The 17063-nt window shown below is 51.5% G+C and overlaps 1 protein-coding gene across 12 annotated transcripts in view; it reads left to right on the top strand.

The window, feature by feature from the left end:
• FGFR2 (fibroblast growth factor receptor 2) overlaps positions 1–17063 on the top strand; it is a 97425-nt gene that overhangs the window by 18599 nt on the left and 61763 nt on the right. For 7 of the 12 annotated variants that reach the window (XM_053668407.1, XM_053668406.1, XM_053668405.1 and 4 more), the window contains 2 exons: positions 6636–6902; positions 7757–7834. The exons of 3 other annotated variants lie outside the window; for them this stretch is intronic. In XM_053668407.1, coding sequence (XP_053524382.1) covers positions 6636–6902; positions 7757–7834 — 345 coding nt within the window. The remainder of the gene's footprint in view (positions 1–6635; positions 6903–7756; positions 7835–17063) is intronic. 2 more of the 12 variants (XM_053668411.1, XM_053668410.1) reach the window with 1 other exon arrangement.

Below are 17063 nucleotides of genomic sequence, written 5' to 3'. Positions count from 1 at the left end.
CTAGAGTTTCTGGAACAGTCAGGCTACTGTGGCAGAGGTGGCTGTTAGTGACGGTTTCCGCCCCATGATCCCGACGAGGGGGGGCTATAAGTCCTGACGTGTGTCCACAAGGCCCCCTGGCGCTCGGCCGGGGAGTGGGAGCTGCTCATCCCGCTTGCGGACCGCGTTCCATTGCTCTGACTTTGTCTGGTCGCCATCCCCTGCTGGCAGTGGTTCTGGAGGTAGAGACCTTTCATCTTTTATATTGCGCAGAGTAGGAGGAACAAGGAGTACCTATGCCTTATAAGGCCTCTGTCTGATGTGAGGGTTTTTTCCTCCTGCAAGTCTGTTCTTGTAGAGGGGGCGCTTTGAGGATGCCTGAGCTGTGGCCGCCAGCTCCATCACTGTTTTCATTGCCCATGTGTCTGCAGAGCCCCCGAGCTAGGGCACTCGAGGGCTGCCCCTTCCGACTTGATTGTGGGGACCTCTGTAGCTTTCTCTCTCTCTGTTGGTAAGTTTTGATGCCAGCTAGGCCAAAATGTGCCAGTGAAATGTGGGGGTTCCTCTCTTCCCAAAGCCCCGACGCTGTAAGACATCGACAAGCTGCTGCAATGCTGGTTGTCTGTCTGTCTGTCCAGACTCCATCGATTCCAGAGGTGCCATGTACATGAGAGGTCTGTATTCCACTCCCATGAACAGAAAATTGAGTGCTGGCCAGTTGAAAAGTTCTTACCAGGATTTGGCGTGGCCGCTGCAGGCCATCTTGAAGACCGGGAGGTGGGTCCAGGTTCCCCAGAGCTGGCAGGATCCACTGCCACTTCCTTGCCACGGGTTTCACACACTGTGACATTGCAGTGACATTGGCAGCCTTATTCTGTATGTCTTTTGTTAGGACACGGGCAGCCCCACATTGGTGCCATTTACTTCTCTCGCACCAGGTGGCAGAAGGTCGGGGGTGCCAGGAAACCGAGGCTGCCTTGTGGCCCCTGCCCGCAGTGCTCAGCTCGAGTCCCGTGGGAGCCCCGAGCCGTGCCAAGAGCCCCGGGCTCGCTCCGCAGCCCACGCCCCTGCCAGGATGGGCCTTTGCACTTCACCTGCCTGGCGTCTCGCCCTCTCCCAACCCCCGCCCCCCGCTAGGAATCTCTTTCTGGATTTCTATCGCTTTCTTCCCCTTTCCGCGGGAATGTGTTGAGGGCTTGAACACCCCCGACTTTCTGAGAGGGAGGTACCTCCAGGGATGCATTCTGGGGGTGACCCCAGCCCACCCTTGAAGCCGGGGTCCCCATGTCTTAGCTGTGATTACCCTTGACATTTGAAGAGACAGCGTCCCGAGGACACCCCAGAAAAGGCTTCACTTGTGAAATGCGATGCAGGGTTGCCCCGCTGGCACAATCTGCCTTTTTCTCCCCAACAGTTTAAATCTGTCGTCCGCTCCCCGCGAAACGATTGGACAGGCCGGACGCAGGTTTCCCATCTGTTCTCTGTTTGCGTTTGGGCGCCATTTCAAAAACCACACGGGAAAAGTTTATGGGCAAACATTATAAAAAGTGACAGTGTGAAGTACTGTATCACTGGCTTGGCAGCATAAAGCGTTACCTGAAATAGCTGACGCTCCGGCGCGCTCCCCAGCGCCGCAGTCGTCCCGGGTGGCGGCGGGGCACTCGCACTCATCTGGGTGCGTGCGATGGGAGTCGAGCGAGCCACCGCCTTCTGGGTGTCACGCGAGTTCTGCTCACACACACAGCGAGAATCTGTTTCCCCGTGTTTATTCACACAGAGGAAAATTCATGCAGCCTGTGGCTCTTGACGTCAGCGTGACATCACTCCAAGACACGAGGTCATGACCTCTTCTACCCTGATCCCCGAAGGGACTTGTTTGTCCGGCCATTTTAGGTAACAGTGACAGAGACATGTCCCAACCTGCTGTGTGTGTGTGTGTGTGTGTGCATGTGTATGTGTGTGCTGGCTTTCTTCTTTTCAAATTTCAACTCATAGCATGAAAGATGCGTAGGACATGTTTTCTGTCTGTCTGGGGAAAGCCTTGGAAAGAGCATTTGCTGTGTAGCAAGGTGGCTTCTGGAATCTTCCCTCCTCGTGCAGGAAGGGCTGAGGGCATTGTCAGAAGGTGAGCTCCTTGAGGGTTTCTCCCCGCTCCTCTGCATTGGAAGGGTTAAAAGCATGCCCTGGCACCCGAAAAAAGTAAATCCAGGAAATGTCAGTAACGCTGTAAAGGCATTATTTAAGTGTCCCAGGGAGTACTTCGCTCTGTGTCCACTGTCGTCTTTTATGCAGCCGGTAGGGCACCTCGGTGCAGGGGAGGCAACGCGAGGCGCTGGCCTGAGTAGGGGGGAGGCCGGCAGAGTCAGGGAGGCTGCTGGGTCAGGCAGATGAGGCATCGCTGATGTCAGAGGGGGCTGGCGCTTCATCTTGGCACCGCGGCAGGGAAATCCCACTGCATAGGCCGTGAGTGGGCAGGGGCGTCACCTGAAGGATTCAGGTGCAGAAGAGAAACCAGAGCTTTGAGTGGCCACCCTGCGAGTGGGCAGGAACAAAAGTACCTCCCCTGAGCTGTTTGGGTTCCAGGCCCTGCCTGTGTTCTTGGCACCGTTTGTCTTTGAGGCAGGAACCTGCAGGTCGGGTGGCGTGGGAGGGGACCATGGTGGCATTCTGCTCCTCCCTCACGCACTCCGCTCACCCTTCTGGTCTCTGTCTCTTCCTTCTCTTCTTCCTTCCCCTCTTTTCCGTTGCTTTCAGTGGCTGTCTTCCCCCCAAGATGCCCTTGAAGTCCTCCTGAGAGGCACGGTATTGCTGCTGGTTTCCTTCCGCTGGGTTCACCAAGGACACCGCAGACCCCCAGTTATGCCTTTTGTGAAATGGCCGCTTAGGCGAGGGGAGAGCGTACACATTCCGAATTTACCGCGGCAGCAGTTACTGGCTCAGCTTTGCCAAGGAACATGGTTCTCTTGCTCATGTGTTTTGGGGAATTATTTACGATCCTTGAAGCTTATTTTTCTAATTGGAGAACTAGGTAACAGTTTTGACCTGGGTTTACTAGAAATAAAAAAACACTTTTAGTGCATGGAGTCAGCGTACCAGGCCATTGAGACGGGAGCCCGCCCGGAAAATCGTGTCCGTGGTTGGACAAGTCCAAGTATTCCCTGGTCGTCCTTTGGAAGGAGTGGCGCTCAAGGTCATGGTGAGCATCTTCGGCTCGAAGAATATTGTGAGCGTATTCAGGAAGAACAGTGATAGTGACTTTCCTGGGCCTAATGAGTTCTAGTTTGGAAGATCAGGTTCGTGTTGGTTGGCTAGATGGCCTCTTACAAGATGTGGTCCCAACCTTGGCTGGTGTGGCTCAGTGGATTGAGCACTGGCCCGAAAACCAAAAGGTCGCTGGTTCGATTCCCAGTCAGGGCACATGCCTGGGGTGCAGGCCAGCTGCCCAGCTGGAGGTATGCGAGAGGCAGCTGATTGATGTTTCCCTCCTTCTCTTCCTCCCTCCCTTATCCTCTCTCTAAAAAGAAATAAAGTCTTTAAATTAAAAAAAAAAAGACGTGGTCCCTACCCTCCTTCCTCAGTCTGCAGGGTCTGGTGTCCTCTTGGCGATGCTGGCTCAGCGTCTCAGGCTCACTGGCTTCAGCGAGACTTGGCTGGCGGGTCACCTGTTTCAGGTGAAGGGAAGGATTCTCGGTCAAATGTTTTTCTTTAAAATCAGAGAAGTCACAGCTCCACCTTTGTTGGGGGAGATTTTTCTGCACTATGATTTCAGGTGTCTTGCTTCTCTTCTACCTTTTAAACAGTCTTAGCGCATCCCTCTGCCTCTCCGTGACTTGAGGACGTGGCTTCTTTCCTCCAGGGCTGGGACCGAGGCAGGTTGGCGGCGCGGTTCCCTGTCTCTCCTGCGAGGGCGGGAAGTGCCGCCGCGTGCGTCCCCCTGCCTCCCTGCTCAGCACTGGCTTGGTGACCAGTTCTGACTCAGAGGAAAGCAAATTCCATCACGTTCTCGGTGACTTGTAATTTCGTGATATAGTCGTAATAAATATTACTTTATGACTCAGGCTAATTGTTCATTTATTCTAACGTTGTGGGTGCTTTTCTGTAATTAGTTGTTGGAAACAGGGGACCTAAATGACATCTGATCTTTGCTTGAATAAGGGTTGGGCCAGGTGGCCTTTGGGACCTCGTCACTTCTGACATTGTATGAATCTGTGACTCGGGTGCTGGGAGATGGTCTGAGATCTGGGGTCATTCCCCATCCCCTCCTCTATCTCCTGCCCTTTGTCCCCATTTTTCTTTTCCCTTTTCTTCGAACTTTCAGAGTTTGAAAGATATCTATGAGTCACTCAGTTCAATTGCATCAGGCCATAAACAGCCTTGGGGCTGGTGGCCTGAAGACTTTCCAGCTGGCTTCCTCTCAACATCTTTCCAAGGGCACTTTGCCCCTCACTTCTCTTTGGCGAAGCCTTCCGTGACCATCCAGTGGGGAAGCCGGCAAACTTTCTGTAAAGGGCAAGACCCTAAATATTTGAGGCCTTTGTGAGCAACTGCTCAGCTCTGCCACTGTAAAGCAGCAGCAGCCAGTACCATGACCACAGACAGTTTTCATTAGGGAAGCAAATGAGCGTGGCTGTGCGCCTGTGGGGGGGGGGTGCAGTTCGCCAGCTCCGCTTCTGGAGAGAGCCCCTCCCCTGACTTCTGGGGGGGCACTGCTGTCTTGCTGTATTCCACCTCACACATGTACGGCCACCTCACCTACCTTCTATTTTTTGCAGATCTTATATTTATGTCTGCTCCCCTCCCCCTGCTGGAATTAAAGTTCCTCAACTTTAATTGCAGGGACTGGTAAGTGCCGGGGCTATTTTTGTTCTTTGTTGCTGCCTGAGCACCCAGAATAAAGTGTGGCTCATAGTAGGTGTTCAGTAAATAATTGTTGAATAAGAAAAAACAAACTCGAAACTTAACTGGCCTGTCGGGCTTTCTGCCCTTGTTTGGGGGCACGTGGGTCCATGTTAAATTTGACTTCTGTTTTCTTCCTTTTGTTGGGTGGTTTTATGTTTACATTCTGTTCCACACCTGGCCCTTCTTGGGGTGTATGCGTTTGGAGGCGCCCCCTGGGGTCCCCGGCTGTGCCGTGTTGGCTGTGGGTGGCGCTGGTCTGGAGTGGTACTAGCTCCAGGTGCGTGCAGCCCTTGCTGTTCCTGCAACAGTGGGGCTGAAACGTGAAGCGGCTTCGTTTCGACCTTATTTGGGGGATTTGTGTAGCCCACACTCAAAGGACAAACAACTGTGATGTTGTCCGGGTTTGGAGCCGTGTGTTTTCCAGACCTGGGACTTCAGGTACCATCCACAATTCTCACCTGGGGGACTGAGAACCAGTTGATTCACAGACCTCGTGGGTCCCAGCTGGTGGCTCTGGCTGTTCCCCTTGAAGGTTCGTGGTCCCTTCTGTCTGTGCACAGAGGGCACACAATGCCATCCATCTCTGCGTACCTGTGGACTGGGGTTATGTTCAACACGGGCCACCTTCCTTGCGTCCCCCAGGGGGGAGGGGCAGGGCGGGGTGCAAAGATGGCCTTAGTCCTGAACCCTTCCTCCCTCCTGGGTCTTGGTTTCTCCTCAGAGACAGGAAGGTGGTGATCCACTTCCCTCCGGGTCAGGGTGACCAGTGGCGGCAAGTCTCACCCAGGATGGGGGACTGAGGGGTTTGGGCTTTGGAGGATGAAGTGGGCTTAGCAGGGAGGCCAGGGAGGGAGCAGTAGCCCTAAAGGGACAAAGGCAGAGGCCTGAGGGGGCTGGAACCCAGGGTGTGTGGTGGACTGAGCTTTTAACGGCAGGGGTGGCGGGGCAGTGTTGGCGTGCAGGGCTCTCGGTGGATTTGTTTCGGGGTCCGTTTATGTATCATGGAGACTGCCTCCTTGCCGGCTGGGGCATTTTACATTTTCTTTCTGGTGTTAGGAGCTCTAGGCTTTTATCACGTTAAGGAAAAGAGCTTGCCCCCCAGCTCAGCCAGCACAGAGTTCAGTCTTCAGTCCCGCAGTGCTCCAGTCCGAGCCTGCGACTTACAAAAACCCAGGCGGTGGTTTTGTGGAAGGACCCACTGGTTTTGAGTTGGAAGCATGTTAAGAAGCCTGGCTTTGTGACTTACAGGCAAAGTGTAGCACAGTAAGTCGGTGTGTGCGTGCGTGCGTGCGTGCGTGGACACAGTCATACAGTCATGTTGAATGAAAAAGTTTGTAAAACGCACGTTCCGACACGTAAAAAATGGCACGCTAAGGGAATTTCTCCAGGATCGCATTGCAGGCCCTTGCAGGCAGGCTTTGGATTGGCAGTTGACTCAAAAGTTTCCTTGTACAGTAGCCTTCCCTGCTGGGTTCTGGGGTCGTGGTTAAAGCCCTCTGGTGTGGGGTAACTCAGTGGGGCCGCTTCTGCTGGGGGCTTCCTTGGTTCCTGTTTCCGACACTCAGCTCTCTGCCCGAGGGCCACTCCTGGCTTCCTGGGGTCGCGGTGGTTTCGGGGGAGAGGCCAGCCTGCTGGGGCCATTTGCAAACAAGAACTGCTCTCCTGGGAATGCGGGGCCTCTACTGACCTGTGTTGGACGTTCTCTCCTTCTCCTCCTTCCCACCTGTCTCCATCTTCTCTCTCCCACCTTTCTACAGAGCCACCAACCAAATACCAAATCTCCCAACCAGAAGTTTTCGTGGCCGCGCCCGGGGAGTCGCTAGAGTTGCGCTGCCTGTTGAGAGACGCTGCCATGATCAGTTGGACTAAGGATGGGGTACACTTGGGGCCCGGCAATAGGACAGTGCTTATTGGGGAGTACTTGCAGATAAAAGGTGCCACGCCTAGAGACTCCGGCCTCTATGCTTGTACTGCTGCTAGGACTGTAGACAGCGAGACTGTCTACTTCATGGTCAATGTCACAGGTGAGTTGGCCTGCGAGCCCTCCGCTCTCTCTTCCCTGTAGCCACTTTCTGGGTTGAATTTTACTGGGCAGGTGACATGCTAGTGGAATCTGCTCATCGGGTGCCAGGCTCAGAGCTTCATAGTCTGTTATTTAAATGCTTTTGAAGTTCTTCCTCGCGACCTGGTGTATCAGGGAGGCTGGTCATTAAAGATGCCAGGATTCTCGTGTGCAGAGTAACACTTTTAAGACAGCATACTTTTCTGTAAGAACAACGCATCTCTGGCCCCACCCCATACCACCGGCACCCGTGGCATTTAGAATACAGGATTGAAATTTGGGTGCTGAAGATTTCGGATTCCTGTTACTAAAACGGAGTTTCTCTCCTGGATTCTTCTTTCATGCAGTAAGGGGGACTACACAGGCCCCCTTCTTGGCCATTTGAAGTTTTGTTTTCACGGTCTTAGTAAGTGGTCGGAAGACCACACAGGGGTGAGTTTTTCTAGGGACTAATTCCTCCCTCGAAGGGGACCCCGAGCACTGAAAGGTTTTGCTGTAAAGAATCTTTGGATAGTGCTCAGCCTGCGAGTTTGCTGGAGACTTGAGTACCGTTTGCAGCTTAAAACCCAGTTTCTGTAGATCCAGCTTTATAGAGTGTTTACATAGTGCGAAAGCAAAAAACACTGAGAATCAGAATACAGAGCAACTGTCAGTGTGGAGAGAGAGTTGAAGCCGCGGAGACCATCCTAACCGAACGCGGTCTCAGGCTTCGGGTGCGGGTCTCGGGTTGCCGCCACCCCGAAGGACCGAGTTGTAGGTGCAGGGAGCCCTTTGCTTGGCAAACACACAACCACGGGTATGTTCTTTTGCATACAGATGCCATCTCCTCCGGAGACGATGAGGACGACACAGATGGCTTCGAGGATTTTGTCAGTGAGAACAGTAACAACAAGAGTAAGTAACAGCCGTCCCCGAGGTCCCGCGAGAGGAGAGCTCGACGGGAAGTCCTGCCTCTAACCTGTCCTCCTGTCCACTCTTCGAGAGGCCCCGCCCTTGACCCTGCCCTTTCTCCTCTGTGTCTACTCCCCTGACTTTCAATTCTGAGAATAAATCAGTGTTACTGTATACCCTCTGCTACTGTTTGTTTGTCTTTTCTTACCGTGTGAGTAAGCCACTCTCCCGTGAACACAGTTAGGACTTTTCTTTCCTCGGCTTTCTCTTTCCCTGTGGTTTCTCACTGTCTGGGGACATGGCAGAACCCCATAATATCCTGATTTTCTCTGTAACCATTGATGACACTACACATACCCCAGTGATACTCAGCGGGTGGAAGGGGATTCTTCTTCTTCTCCCTCCTCTGGGACACATTGGGCCATTCTTCTGGGGGACATTGGGCCATGTTTGATTGTCATATCGGGTGGGGATGCAAGTGGCGCCCTGTGGTCAGCCAGAGGGGTTGCTAAACACCCTGCGATGTGGAGGATGGTCTCATGACCAAGAATGACCTGGGTGGTGTTGAGGGTGGGAAGCCATGGCCTTTAAAATACTCTCGCATGCTGAGCAGAAATAAGGAAAGTGTGCCTTCCCTGGCCAGTAGAAAAGGGGGCCGATGAATGCTGTTTGCTTATTTAAGGGGGGGCTAATACCAAGCATGGACACACAGGAGGGCTTTACTTCATTGAGTAAGACTGGCTGCTTGGAACTGGCAGCAGCTACGGATTTGAACCTGAGTTCAAATCCTGCCCCCGCTTTTAAGTTGGGTGACCTTGGGCAAGTCCTTTAACATCTGTACCTCAGTTCAACTATAAAATGGGAATAATAACTATCTGATAAGTTGTTATGAGGATTAGATACGTTTCTATCTTGACAATGCTCAGAAAAATATTTGTGGGTGTATGTTTAATAAAGAAGATGATATAGAGAATTAGTTGTATTTTCCAATAACATGGCTGGAATTGTCCCAAAGGGATGTTGTGCTAGCCACTGGTGTTTGTTGCTTAGATTTATAGTCTCTGTTTTCTCAAGAGGATTCTAGTCAGTTAAATAAACTTAAACAAGGCCTGAATAATAAACACAACTAGTTATTAACACAGGCTCGGGGTTTTTAAGAGGAAGGAGAGAAAATCGATCTCCTCCAGCACCTGCAGTAACATGTTTCTTAGTAGGAATTGGATTTGTCCCTGAGTCTCTCAGGACCTAGCAGGTTGGTCACAAAGAGGGATATTTTGGTTTATATCATCTTTACCTTCTGGCAAGAGAAAGCGTGGGGCTTGGTTCACTGGCACGGGTCCCTGAGAACTTAGGAGAAATGGAACTTCTCAGGCCCCACCCCAGACCCACTGAGTTAGAAACCACGGGGCTGAGGCTGATGCGCCCTGAAGTGGGAGGACCCCTGTCTTCGGGGTTCACATGTCTGAATCTGCCTCAAACAGGGGAGCACTGTCAGAGATGTTGCCCATAAAACAGTGGGTAATGAGGTGAGCAAAGTGTTTTCCACTATGATTTGTACCTGCCTTCTAATGAGGCTGTTATATTTTAATAATAAAGCCCTAGTACATCAGAAAACACCACTCGCTTTTGTGGCAGGGGAGGCAGTGAGGGCCAGGTCCTGTGTTGGGCAGCTTCTCTGGGGGCTGCTGGCTCAGTCAGCGGCCCCGGACACCCCGATAGGGTGGAGGGAAGAGTTATTCCTGCTCGATTGAGTGGAAATTCATGAATCAGTGAGAAAGAGGCTGAGCTGCAGTTCCCGGTGGGCCTGGTTCACGTCCCCTTACGGCACTCCTCGTTCAGTGCCCAGGGTGGCAACCGGGTGGAGTGCAGAGGCCGGCATGCTGTTTGCAGCTCTGCAGTGGTGCTCACACGTGGGCATCATCTCTGCTGACCGGGAGACGTCTGATGCCGTCAGCTTGGTCGTGTCGGCGTGCCTGGGAACTGCGCTGCCCTGCTGGCCGGTACCATGGCCGCTCGTTCTGATCAATGTCCTGACACAGTGCTTGGGAAGCAGTAACGTGTAACAGCAAGGTAGTGGTTACATAACGAGTAGGCTGAGTGAATGGAACCCTGCCTCATGAATCAGAAGGATTACCTGCCTCGGATCTGCAGCTCTGCATCCCGAACGTTAGCCCCAACTGCCCAGTGCCTAGGCAGAAGGGCGGGCCCGGTAGCAGAGTGCCCCACTTAATGAATGCCAGCCCTCATTGTATGGCTCGCCATGCCTTCGCCTTGCAACCAGGGTTCTTTGTAATTAGCTCTCGGATGACACCGGCTCTACTCCTAAAGGGGTGCTCAGCGGCGGTGATTAAGGGCCGGTGTTAGCTGTACCAGGGAGATACTGCCGTCGGGAGCTGCCTCTGGATGGGGCCTGTGAAACATTAGACGTGATTTAAAGTGATAGCAGTTCTTAGCTGGCTACTCGGCCTCTGCCATCTGTTCGTGTGATTAGGCTGGTCTGATTCACAGGTGCAGCCTGGGGCGGCTGAGATTAAGCAGCTGCGGCCTGTGGGGACAGAGGAATGCCATGGCCAGGGTAATTGGCAAGGCGGGAAAGGGGATGTTGCCATTAAAATGATTTTTGCCACCTCCAATGTCAAATGCTTGACCTGATTAATAGGGAAAATTGTAGAAGTGCCGAATTCTTGGCATTTTCAGCCACCTGGAAAATGCCTGTTGTTCACCCCGATTCCTTGGGCGCCTTCTGATTGTCTGGAAATGCCACTGGGGTGTGTCTGAAAGTTCCTCCTCGGTGATGTTAACAGACAAGGCGCCAGTGACCCTGTGCTCACAGTGACATTGCTGGGCTTTTCCGAAGTTTGTTTTTTTCTCTTTTTGGGTGGGTAGATGTCGGGTCTGTATCTCGGGGCTTGAAAATCTCTTGCTGGTTCTCCCCCCTGCTGGTTGCTCGATGATGGTTTAATTTATTTTGGTGGTTAACTGTCAAAAGCCTATCTGCCAGGTAGAGTTCTTTGCAGATTCTCTACAGAGTACAGAAAGTGTGGTACCATAGCCAAAACGGAGGCAGGATTGTTGACTTTTGGCCGTGACGCTGGTACCTGTTAACACGGAGGCCTGAGCTGATTTCAGTAGGAGTGTTTGGCAATAGTCAACCCCAGGCCCCCCATGGGCTCCTGTGGCGAGTTTCCTCACTCCCACAAGCAGATGCAGCCGCTCGGCTTTGAGGATTGTGTTCTGCCTCTTTGTGTGCGTTGTCACGTGGTGTTTCAGGCCCGGCTTCCCGGTGGGCTGCTGGGGCTGCTGCTGGCCGGTGAGGACCAGCCCGAATGGAGGATAAATACTTTGCAGAACTACATACAGTCTTCACATATGTCTCATTAATGAGGGATCTCACTAAAAACGCCATCCACATTAAGGCAATAAGCTGGTCCACCATAGTTCTCTGCCAGATCGAGCTGTATTTTGACATGGATTTGGAAACCGCCTCTTGCTGGGACCGCTTCTTGGAGACTTCCAGTGCTCCATTAGCATAATCTAAGCCCTGAAGTGTTCTGTAGTTAAAGCATGTTTAATTTCATCTTCTCTTAAGGTTTTCCAAGTGGATGGCCCCCAAGACCCATTTTAAGCATGGGTCTACAGCGTCCGTCAGCATGCTGCTACATAGGCTCTGGAAACCTCTGCGCGCACTGATTGGATTGACCTAACTTTTCCCACTCTCTTAAGTTCGGTTCTGCCATCCCAGGTGTGAAAGGCATTCTCAGGTCATATTTTAGCAGCTGACTAGCTGGTGACCTCACTTCTTACTGGTGCTAGACATTTCCCTGAACAGAACAATCCTGTGATGTCATTAGAGGCCTGGCTGCCAGGAAGTGATGTCGCTACACCAGGCCCCTCAGTGACACAGCCCTTCTCTGGACAGAAAGTTGCTCTTCCAAATCCTATGCCATTTCAGATTTCAAAATGCATCCAGGTTGCAGGTCGACAAGGTTCCGATTTTATACGTTAGCCAATGAAAGCATAATTTACAGGACCAAGCCCTTGTTCTAGGTGTCTCAATGGGTTATCTGGCAGCAAATGAGCTGACATGGATGTCCATTTGGTAGGAATGGTTTTTATTACCTCTGACTTGGGTGTACATGGTTTTTGTTTCTGAAAAGCTTGAGACTTAGCTGTTGGGAAGATCATGATTGACAGAAAGTTCAGGTTGGCTTCTTAACTAGAGGTAGTTGGTAGCGCCGCGGCTGAACAAGATTCCTGCTGCTGGAGCAGTTCTTTCTGTCAAGGGGAGGTAATTTCCTCTTCTGGTTTCATGCCTGTTGAGACCTGTAGCAGATGCCCATACCCGTATGTGTCAAGGAGAAAGGCAAATGTGTTTGGAAGTAACTAGGGAAAATGGACGTTCTCCGCCTGGGATTTCAAACTCCTTTCATTGATTAATTTGTTGATAATAGTTTATAGTCATTTTTGCTCTAATTGGGATTTTCACTTGGTAGAAATTACTTCCAAGTTGGTAAATGTTGGTTTCTTAGTTATGTTGAAGTTTCCAAGAATTACAAACAAACAACCAAAGTGCACAGTCTTCTTACATTTTTTTGGAATTCCTTCATGGAATGGGAAGCTCATCACCAATGGGTTTGGGTGTTTGAGTTGGGAGGCCAGCCGTGGGGTTCTGGGCAGTAGTCTTGAATGAATAGCTTTTCTTTCTCGGGGCGGGGGTGGGGTGGGGGGCCCTCCATCAGACAGTATCAATGACAAGGGGGGGGGTTTCTTTTGAAGGTGGGCCCTGGAAACCCCCACGGGGCAACTGGTGTCCCAGAGGACTCCCGCATTTCACCCCTGGCTCATTTTTAATGTTTTTTCTATCAAATGCTTGACTGGCCAGCAAGTTGTTGTTTTAATGAGATTTCTCAAAGCAACTCCCCCTCATAATTACATCCTCACTCACATCTCCATATTTTGTTAGATTTGTTTTCTCTTAATTTGTGAAAAACCGAAAACAAATGAATTGCAGTGCATCGTGAGGATGGGGGGCGGGGGTGGGGGCTCTCGGAGACAGCCCTCCACCCAGGGGTCAAAGCATTCAAATGTCCTGATTAGTGATATTTTTAAAGGCCCTAATTATAGACTTAAGACAGAGGCCTTAGTGGGGCTTTAGGGAGTTTGTGAGACTTAATCTGGGAGTTGAAACAGCCTGTGTTTTTTTTTTCCTTTTTTATTTTTGCATCAATAAAAATACAGTTGGCAGTCATCAGCGCCCACAGCTCACGTAAATCTTGAACTTTTGACTTAATTACCATGGGAGAGTTCAAAGGGCAGCCTGGAGTGGTTGAAAGAGCACTGCTCAGGGAGCTGGAGACTTGGTCTAGCCTCAGCCTGGCCTCTGGCCGGGTGACCTTGATCAAATCACTTAACCTTTTAGGTGACATTGATCCCATCAGCGGTTGGGCCAGATGGTCACTGAGGTCGCTTTTGGTACAGTGGTAATATGATTCCGTGTTTTCCTTTCAACTGCTGGCTGGATTCTCTCTGATTTCAGAGAGAGGAGACCATAAACCTTAGGGGTCAGTATTCAGATGTGTAGGGGATTTTGTAGGGGCAGGCGCAGCGGCCTGTGTTTTCTCATTAAGTTTAAATCGCAGGGTCAGAATAAATCCTCTCATCCTGCCCTTTGTTGACAGAATCAATATATGCCCAGAATATAGGTACCTGGAAAGAGTGTTAGAACTGGGAGGGACCTTATCAAAACATTCAGTTCAGCTGCCTCATTTTATAGCCAAAGCTCTTGGTAGTTGCCCATCTGGCCCATCCATCCACCCACCCGATAGGCCACGGGCTACAGTCAGCTCCAGTTGTACCTTCCAGGTGCTCTACCCTTGTTGGCCAGCAGACTTTGGAAGGAATATATTTCAGAGTGGAAACAGCCTGGTGATGAAAACTTACGTAAGTAACAGAGGCGGGCCCCGCAAAGGGGCGGTGACTCACCCCCGTGCGGCGGAGGTGGCCAAGAAAGTGTGTGGAGGGAACTTCAGGTGAGGTTCCTGCTGGTTACGTGTCTCCTATTAAACCAGCCGCATTTCAGGAGGTGTCTGCTGTGTTGACATGGGCCCTTCACTCGCACTGACGCACCATGACGGTTTCAGTTCAGAAGAGGCGTGTGGCTCGGCGTACTCTACCTCGATGACTGGATTGGTTGATTTATTTTGGCGGGCTCTGTTTTTTGAACCTCATCATTAGCATATGGTGGCCAAGAGCATCATTCTTTGATACATGTTCCATCAGAAGAGCCAAGAAGGCCAGAGCAGAGGGGACCATACCTATCTTCTGGGTACAGGTCATCTTCCTGCCATGGGAGGGTGACATCATGTCCCCCCCTCTGCAAATTGGCTTTGCCCCATGGCTCACGTATCCCTGAGGTTACGCCAGGGAAGGTGTACAAAGTGGGTGCCATACCTTTCTCTCAAGCAACATGATGTGGCCTTGGCTTGCAGGTTCCTTTTAAATAAAGTTGTCGAGTAAACATCTGTACCAATCACCTTCCACGTGCCAGGGTGATCTCCACCTTTGTAGGTCACTGATTTACACGAATTCCCTCTCCGGATCACAGTTATTGACGTTGTTCACCAGCCTCGGAATGAGAGAGGCCTCCCCAGGCAGCCTGGGCCTTGTTTCTCGTCCGTTGCCTTGTATTTGGGGGGGAGCCTTGGCATTTCCGCATGTCCAGGCTGCTGAAATAGCAGGAAGTATTGAACTTGGGGAGTTTTCAGAGGATGTGAGGCTGCTGACGAAGGAAACACAAAAGCACAAAATTTCTACAGTGTAATCATTTCTCTACACCTTCCAGTAACACTGGTTTATCTCAGGAAGAGCCACTGTGAAATAATAAAATCATTCCTCCCCTTCAGCATTGTGCCTATTAAAAAAAAAATCCATGAGCTTGACATCTCAGAGGAAGGCCTAGTCGAAGAAGCGCATCACGCCTGTGTGACGTCAGCACTCGCCCAAGGTGGGGCGGGGCCTCACTGTCACGCAGGGAACCTCAACGACGTGGCAGCGTGGTTTGATGGCCCTTTCTGTTTAGTCACGACTTATGGGTATTCAGCGAAAGAGAATGTTGTGAATTCAGGGTTTTTTTAAAAAGATTTTATCTATCTATCTATCTATTTATTAGAGAGGGGAAGGGAGGAGAAATATAGGGTGAGACACATCAGTGTGTGGTTGCCTCTCATATGCCCCCTACTGGGGACCTGCCCCACAACCCAGGCACGTGCCTTGACTGGGATTTGAACCAGTGACCCTTTGGCTTGCAGGCCCATGCTCAGTCCACTGAGCTACACTAGCCAGGGCTAAATTCAGGTTTTGAGGGACAGCCCTGTAGGTGATCTGTCTCTATGTTCTTGACTAGACGAGGGCCCCACCCACCCCGGATCACACAGCTGTGTGACCTCTTTGCACCAGCAGATCTTGTAGGTATAGCGGTGATGATTGAAATGTCACCCCAGCTCAGTGGCCACCTGCCAGAGATTCCAGCAAAATTCTTTCACCCTCGCCCTGAAGTTCTTCCTTAGGTGCCAAGACAGAGGTGCTGGTTGCCAGGTCTGCGTGGGCCCGTGGCATCAGGGTGATCCCGTGCGTGGGTTGCAGCCTCGCTCTCAGCCCGGCGAGAGAGTCCTGAGGCAACATTCCCAGAGCCTGCAGCTAAATCCCACTTTTTGACATTTTAGGGAACGGCAGAATCATGCCTAATGGGCTGTAAGTAGGTATCTGTTGATTTCTTTTATGTAAGAAAGAAAAGACATTCCACAGGATCCGCTATAACCGATCCTTTCTGTAAGCACTGCTGTATTAATATTTAACCGATTCATGTGACTAGGCTTTTGTGTTTACATAAACAAATGACATGTGTGCAGACACCTGAAGTACGCTTTTTCATCTAGGCCAGATTCGTAACAGTCTTTGTGTAGTGACAAAGTGCATTATTTATTTTGTGCTCTTAATGGTATCTTTTTCGTGGCTGTGGCTGTGGCTGTGGCTGTGGCTGCGGCTGCGGCTGCGGCTGCGGATGGATTTTCCTAAGTAGAACCTTGTAACCCGAAAGGTGATTGGAGTTGTTTCGGTCTGTGCCAAGCCCTGGGTGTCTTGTGATACAGAGGAATCGAGTGCTTCCTGGTAAGCCCTGCAGAAGAATAGCTGTGTTTCTGTGCCTTTGCCTTCTGACACTAGTGGGCTACCAAGTTGCCGACGTGCCTGGGTTCGAGGAAAGAATGCAGCCCCATGCCCTCTCCCTCGGCCCCCTCCCCCTCCCTCCCCACATCTTTTCTCTCTCTGGTATTCGTGAGTGACCCATTCTGCCTCGTGTTGCTGTCTTGGGTCACACGGACACCACCTCTACTGGTGGGAAAGAGCATATAGGGTGCCCTTGTGAAGAGACCCCAGCGCCACCTTTTACAGCAGGTTCAAGGGCAGGGGTGAGGCAGATGGGAGCAGGAATGAATCGTGGGTGCAGTTATTCCAGTTCCTGATTCTGCCACTGAAGCCTGACCATTAAGGGGAGGGGGTCGTTAACCCCAGGAGCGAGCGGCGCCACCCGCAGAACGGAGTGGGAGCTAAACCCAGGTCAGGGACAAAGCCCCTGGCCAGGCCAACCTTTTTGCAGCCTGTTTGCGGGGAGTGTGTGTGCTGTTGCTCCGTCTAGTCTTCATTCAAAATAAGCAGTTCTGAATCTGCCTTCTAAAATGCCAGTGCTCTGAAGTGTTCTAGAATGTTCAAGGCCTCATTAATGGATGCTCTTAGGGGGATACTGGGGTTTTGGTTCCCTGCTTCCTAAGGCAGAAACATACCTGTGGAAAGTTAAATGCTGTGCGAGATTTCAGTGGAAGTTCCGGGCAGGAATACAGGCACGCTTTTGGCCCAGGCTGGCTGGTTGAGGCCGTGGGTTCGAAGCCCTCGGAGCAGCCGGTTCGTGCCAGCAGTGGGTGGATCAGAGTGGGGGCGAAGACATGGGCTCTGGAGTCAAACCCTCTGGGCTCAAATCCTGGCTGCCTCTCTTCCGACCTTTGTCTTGTCGGGCAGATTAATGAGTGTCCCCGTGCCTCAGTTTCCCTGTCTGCAAATGGGTTGCAGTAATGCCTTTCTCGTCAGACTGTTGTCACGATTAATGTGTCACATGTGGAAGAGCTTCTGGGGCTGTTTGTGGGATAAGGAACATTTGGTCAGCAGTGGTCATCCGCCGGTG

Source organism: Artibeus jamaicensis, unplaced genomic scaffold (assembly GCF_021234435.1).
Source record: "Artibeus jamaicensis isolate MK-2021 breed Jamaican fruit bat unplaced genomic scaffold, CSHL_Jam_final contig_490, whole genome shotgun sequence".
NCBI lineage: Eukaryota > Metazoa > Chordata > Mammalia > Chiroptera > Phyllostomidae > Artibeus > Artibeus jamaicensis.
This window is presented reverse-complemented; position numbering and strand designations above follow the sequence as displayed.